The sequence below is a fragment of the Brachypodium distachyon genome, chromosome 5 (assembly GCF_000005505.3).
Source record: "Brachypodium distachyon strain Bd21 chromosome 5, Brachypodium_distachyon_v3.0, whole genome shotgun sequence".
Taxonomy (NCBI): Eukaryota; Viridiplantae; Streptophyta; class Magnoliopsida; order Poales; family Poaceae; genus Brachypodium; species Brachypodium distachyon.
In genome coordinates, this window is record NC_016135.3 from 22,963,406 (window position 1) to 22,970,296 (window position 6,891).

The following is a 6,891-nucleotide window of genomic DNA, read 5'->3' on the forward strand; positions in this document are numbered from 1 at the left end:
CAAAGAATACAGTAGACTGTATTGGACAAAATAGGAAACCATATTTATCTATAAATATACATGGAATGGTCTCAGCAGTGGCAACTATATATTCTCGACGATGTTAGCTAACTGTTTATCAATCGTACTAAACATCATAAATCTAGCACTTGAACATCAGGTTTTAGCCTCGATCTCCCATATGGCAATCAAATGTATTCCCTCCGTTCCTAAATTCTTGTTGTTGTTTTAGTTCAAATTTGTACTAAAACAATGACGAAAATTTAGGACGGAGGGAGTATTTTGAATTCCAGCACACAAATGGAAAAATAGGCTCTACTAAGTAACAGATATATAGAAGAAAAGAACTATGCATATATATATGTTATACTCAGGTTAGCACCTTAAAATGCATGTATGTTCTTTAAAAAAGGATGGTATATATCCTAAACGCCATTGCTTAGCTACGGTCGTTGATGGAAGACAGAAAGAGGCTACAGCAAACATGTATATAGTATAACACATAACACATGTCTGCATTGGAAACATTAGGTCTTTGAATGTGGGGATCTTTGAATGTGCAAGTCCCAAGAGGTTGTGAAAACCATGATTCTGTTCTTTACATTACTCAATAGGACAAGGGAAGAACGTTGGGGGAAACGTACGGTAAGTACGTGGTAAGAAACATAGACAGACAGCTGGGTGAGGATCCCCCATGAGCTAATTTAGCTTGTTCTGGGAGGATGCAGTTAGTCGTAGTAGCAACAGCTGCTACTTTGTGATCTTTAAACAAAGGAAAACATGCACACGTGTGAGCAAAGAACTGTAACTAGTGAATTGTGATGCAGTTCCCAATTCAACAGTTCCAACATATGAACCCAGAACCACAAGAACTGATGATATGATTGTGTTAGCACAAAGGTGAACTATCCTAGATACTAGTATAATATACACACATCACTTAGTTATAGTAATACACATAGCCATCTAATTAACACCTTTGTATAACCCAAAAACAATTCCCTAAAAGCATGCACAACACATCTATCTAGTAAAGTAGGAATTGACAGTTTAATTAAGCCCACACGAACACTTACAGCACTAAAACTTTTCTCTTATCAACTCGAATCGAATCTCTCATCCACATAAATAATTTACCAAACAATCCAGAGCAAGATGAGCCCCATGCATACATATATGCGCTCGGACAAATTAAGGGATACTTATTAAAGCCATACTGAAAATCAAGATTGACAAGGTTACACAGGCCACAGATCTCCATCAAAGTTCAACAGAGAAAAGAAAGAAGAAGAAGAAGAAGAAGAAAAGAAGAACAAGAGAAGAACGACAGAATCAGAGATCGACAAAACACTAGGAAATTAATTGTACAGAGATGTAGAAATAGTACTGCGGTAGATAGATGGTGTGTCCTTGAGCTGAGGCGTATACGTGCACCTTTGCAGGGCAAACCCTTTGCGTTGCTCATTCTTCTTCCTGAAGTTTGTGTGCTTCTCGCCTTCGATCTCTCCTCCTCTGACAGCAATCACATATCAATGGATCTCCCGGAAAGGCACCGGTCAGAAGTGTGGCCGCGGGCCGGCCCAGCCGTGGCCATCGGGCGGGAGCTGCGAGCCGGCACCACCAGCGCCCATGTGGTTGATGGGCAGGTGGTTGAAGAAGGGCAGCCCTGCGGCCGACGGGTCAGGAGGGAATCCGGGGACTCCACCCATGCCGCCGCCTCCCCCGGGGCCATCAGCATCCCCCGCCTGCTGCATCTGCTGCATACCTCCTGCCGCGGCGGCAGCCGCGGCAGCCTGCTGCTGCTCCTCGTCCTCCAGCGGGAGCCGCTCGTAGGCGACGTTGGCGAAGGACGCTGCGATGACGATGACGGGCCCGGCCGCGTAGAGCGCGCCCACGACGTTGCCGCCCACGACCTGGCCCTGCCCGCCGGCCAGGAACACGGTGAGGCTGGTGGCACCCGGCGGAGCCGGGGGAGGGAGGAAGGAGCCCGAGAGCGACAGGATCTCGAACCTCCCCTGCAGCGTGACCACGGCACCCGCGGGCGCCGAGGGCTGGCGGAGCGTCACGTTGGTGACCACGCCGCTGCCGCTGAGCACGCACACGCCGCGCTGCCGCCGGCACGCGTACGTGGACACGCACTCGAACACGTCGCAGCCGCTGCCGACCTCCAGGATGTGCGCGCGCAGCGTGTTGGCGCTCTCCCGCGTGATGATCACGGGGGGCTTGGGCTTGTTCTTGGACCCCGGGGGGCGCCCGCGGGGGCGGCGCGCGACCACGTCCCCGCCTGATCCAGGGGTGCCATCGCCGCCCCCGGCGCCGGGGCCGGAGGAGGAGGATCCGCCATCGTTGTTGTTGTTGTTGTCGGCGCCGTACTGCTGGCCGGCGCCGTAGTTGTTGTTGCCGTTGTCGTGGTCGTCGGAGGGCTCGTGCTGCTGCTTGGCGTAGCTGTTGTTCTGCAGCTGGAGGTCCGGGTGGAGGTGGTGGAACTGGTGCACGTAGCGCGTCGCGGCGGTGCCGAGGTCGAGGCCTGCCATGCTGATCCGCTAGCTCATGTACTGATGTACTACTAGGCTAGGGAGCAGTGGAAAAATTTACAAATCCAAAAAAGTAGGGGAAAAAATCGAATTGAAACAGAGTGCTGTCTTGTTTTTAGGTTTAAAAGGAAGCCTTGGAAAAGGAAGCAATGATTTTTAAAGCGTGGAGTTGTTTATGCTCCCTGCTCTTGTTTTATAAAAATCCGGACGCATGCAGAAAGAAGCAAACAGGGAAGAAGCAAACTAAAAAAAGAAGCAAGATGGTAGTGCTTGCATGGACATGGAGAAGAGAGAACAACAACAGAGAGAGCACTGTGTGATATGGGGATGGGAGGGGGGAGGAGAGGAGAAGAGAGCTATGAAGAGGCAGGCACAAGAGGGGAAGAGAGGAAGGAGAAAGGTATGAGGGGTTTGAGAGGTTCTTCCAACCAGTAGTAGGAGACTATGGGGGTGCAACATGTACATAAAATAATGAGGGGGAGAGAGAGAGGGGGGGAACAAATTCGTGTGCATCCTTACAGCTGTTGGCAAGAAAATAAGGCTGGTGCGATGACATGTGGGTCTGGGGAAAGGAGGGAGGCCCATGCGGCAGTTTCATGTGTGTTGTATGCGCTGGTGACAGAGGGGAGGCTTCAAAGAAGGAGAGCGGGAAGAACTATGATACAGAAATGTGATGCATCGCGACAGTGATGGCTTAGCGTGTCCATTGGAAGCTTTATGCTACTTAACCAGGGTTAAGTGCTTAAACCTGTGGTTAGAGACCACTAATCCAAGATTGATATGACTTAGGGTAGAGGTTGTTCATACCGTGCCCTGTGGGGGCCACTCCAGCGCATGCTGCGCTATAGGATCATTTGCGCTAATGCTAGATCTGACCCTCTGGCCATGGGTCGGAGAGGCGTGTTTCGACCCTTGTAGAGTCTTTGTATATGTTACTGTTTTAGAATCTCACCAAACGTGTAATATCGACCACATTGTTATGTATATAAATTAAGTACACATACGAGAGCAACGCAATCTTCGTTTTCAGGCTTCTCCAAATAAAACTTGACCATGCATTAAGATCTTTATTTTCAGTATTCCATGCATATTTTGTAGTTAATCTTCTGACTGGATTCTTTCCAAGCATTTCCAACAATTAATATATTGCATTTTTGCGGGAAGATAATAAAGTTTGCTGTAAGAAAATAGTATAAAAATAACTCGCACCAATGTTAATTGGATGGGCTAGCCATTGACCGATAGGGTAATATCTAAGCAAGGTGTGTGTGACGTGTGTCCTGATGTAAAACAACATGGATTGGAGTTGCCACTTTTTGAACATACACTTTTTACCTAGCTAGTCTCATAATATTAATTTGGTGGTGATCACGACCGTGACACAGCGAGGCTTAGTGTTAGCTGAACACAACTAGCCAGTTTTAAAATTGCATTAAGCTAATAATGAAGCTGAACAAAGCTTACTTTCTTTAGCTAATAATTTAGCTAGCGCCATACCCATATATGCTTAAGGAGATCCAAGATACATGACTAATTAATGCATGTGTGATGGACATGTAGAGGTATATATATATGAGATGCAGTTCTATCTCAAACATAAAATTTTAGTTTCCTCAGTTAATTGATTGACGCATTTTTAATTACTCATTGTCCTTTCAGGTATACTTTAGAGACAAGGAGATTTAACATTTGATTATATGTAGTTAATTTGCTGACAATATAGTATGTCAAGTCAAAGGATGCATGACCCACATCATCCTAACTCTAACTGAGTTTTATATACTTTGATATATCTTATACCGGCCGGTAACCTGCATATGCTGTACTTTCACTACGTGTGATGACCTAAAAACTTTGGACCTAGGCTTACCTTTTCACCATCTTTTCACGAGAGACCAATTAACATGAGTAAACTCACACCGGTTTTCCCAAAGATGCACATTTTTTAATATATATTTTCTCCTTGATCTTTTGGAGGCCGGTAACTCTACTCAACCACACGCACGGTAGTATTCAACTACGTACGGAGACATGGAATGTGTAACTTTTCAGGGGAAAAATAGGCCAACTCTGTAGAAAAGAACTTTAGTTTATGTACTCTATGAAGTTGTATATATTAGTTTCATTGTTTATGTAATTAAAAAATAATCGGCTATCAATCATGTAACTTTACAAGAATAAGGACAGATCGTGCAGCCGTGCATATGCAAGGTGCTTAATTATACTAATACACTGCAGAAATCTATGAGGAAATGCGCGCAATCTATTCTCATGATCCTATTGATGCATGTGTGTGTGTGTATATATTATTTTTTTACTCGCCTGCTTTTCTAAATTTAAATCATAATGTACCAATATAGTACTATCTCGATATTATATATGTATGCCACATCTGGGTTACAGTTTTGGAACTATGCGCATCCATTTCCTTTTTTTAACAACTTCCGTTAATTAATCAGTAAGGACGACCATGAAGAGTGACACATGGTTCAGTGTAGCGCGCAGTAAGGGCCGGGGTAGTATACTTTGGCAGGGGGCTAGCTTAATCAAATCAATACTACTCCTCTCTTTCCTCGTTTCAAATTTCCGTTCAACTTAATTAGAGGTCTGAATAATTTTTTATTTACACAAACACATCATCAAATTGACATGCACACATGTAGAAAGCACATATAAATTCACTTGAAGTTCCCAGAACTATATAATTTTGTGCACACATCTTTTCCCGTGCATGGACAGGGAATTGGTCTATGGCGGCTTGTTCCATTCTTGGCTAGCTTTTCAACAGAATTGTGGGCCTCGATTAATTTGATGGTTGAACTTTGAAAGACATATTGTACAAGGACCTTGCATTAGTAAATTCTTGGCTTGATACTTTCAACGGCAACGAGTATTTAGAAACGAAATGAGTACGTGAAAATGGCCTTTTACACTGCAGCCAGCTCTTTACAGCGACGGCTTCCATTTTACCTCTCCGACATCAACACCGGGAACCGTGCCCAGCGAATGAGGTGTCGACAAGTTACCCCATCCTGGAGCCGCGCCCCCACGAGATCGAGCCGAGCCAATGCCCCCTTCGGCTCGCCCCCACGTTCCCCTGTCACGTGCGCGCGGCCGTCCCAAGGCGCGAACTCGGCGTGGCTGTCGGCCATGGCCGGGCACGTACGGCAGGCAGGAGCTGAGAGCTCGCTTTCCTGGGGAACGCGCGGGTCAGCCGGCCTCTCTCTCTCTCTTCTGCCCCAACGCGCGCGCGTCCCGCTGCACCGTGGGCCCTCCCTCCACGCAGGTAAGCGTGCGTGCGTGCTTGGAGAAAAGGGGCCAGTGGCGATGAAACCCTAACCCTAGTTACAAGGAACGATGGGAGCATGCGAAAGTTAGAGAGATGCTGTCAGGCCGCGGTGTGTGTAAGCACTCGTATGTCTTTGGTGATTTTGCATTCTCGTATGCACCTTTGCTTCTGACTGTTGTACTCCGTCGGTAGCGGCAGCAAAGATTTCCACATTAATTCCAGCGGCAACTAGCAAACAGAAGTGCTACTATACGAAGCTAGTTAATATTTAAAACTGTGATTTGCAATCCCCTGATCTGATCACGTACGCTAATGCTACATGAGTAGTAGCAGGAGTAGCATATTAAATTTATCGCAATAGTCTTTTTGAGACCAGTATTTTAAATTGATTACATCCATGTGTATACATATATATGTTGTTTATCCAATTAATTAAAGAACACATATCCGCACAGTACAACAAGATTGTTAATTTTTTGTCCGGGTATAGCAGATCGATGGAGGGAATATATATTTGGAGGAGGAGATCATAACAGTGCCTCGTACTTCTGCTAACTCTGCGGATAAAAATATGATGATTTGGTGCTTTCATTAACAAGTAGTAAGACGTACGTTCGAGGTGTTGTGGAAACATGTACAGATCGAAAGGGATCGATTTGGATAAGTTTTTGTAACTATTTCACGATGTTCACTGCTTCCTCTTCCCAATACTTTCGGGTATCTTAGTTAGGTTGCAAACTTGCAACCACCACTTTTTTTCTAAGACTGCAATTGAATAATAGATGGTGTTAATAATACTAGTTCCAGTATACGATTAGAAACATTTAGGTTTCATGCTGTCCCAAACGGCCAGACCTTCTTGATCGGAGGTGTGTGCGCGCGCATAAATTATTCGTCCAACTAATCATTAACCATATGCATCCATGCTCACCACCTTCCATCCATAGAAAAACAATAGCTCAACTTTGGATACCTGATGGTACTAGCTAGTAGTTAGAGCGTACTTTGAAGGTTAGTAACAAACTAACAATGATGCTCTAGTCCAGGTGCTCTCCATGCATGTTATTT

At 45.3% G+C, this 6,891-nt stretch overlaps 1 protein-coding gene across 1 annotated transcript; it reads right to left on the bottom strand.

Moving 5' to 3' along the window:
• Nucleotides 1-1,177: 1,177 nt before the first annotated feature.
• LOC100830290 (AT-hook motif nuclear-localized protein 23) lies at nucleotides 1,178-2,982 on the bottom strand. Its single transcript, XM_003581538.4, has one exon. It carries the CDS (start codon nucleotides 2,532-2,534, stop codon nucleotides 1,557-1,559), a length of 978 nt encoding a protein of 325 aa, XP_003581586.1. The 5' UTR covers nucleotides 2,535-2,982; the 3' UTR covers nucleotides 1,178-1,556.
• Between the last annotated feature and the right edge of the window lie 3,909 nt (nucleotides 2,983-6,891).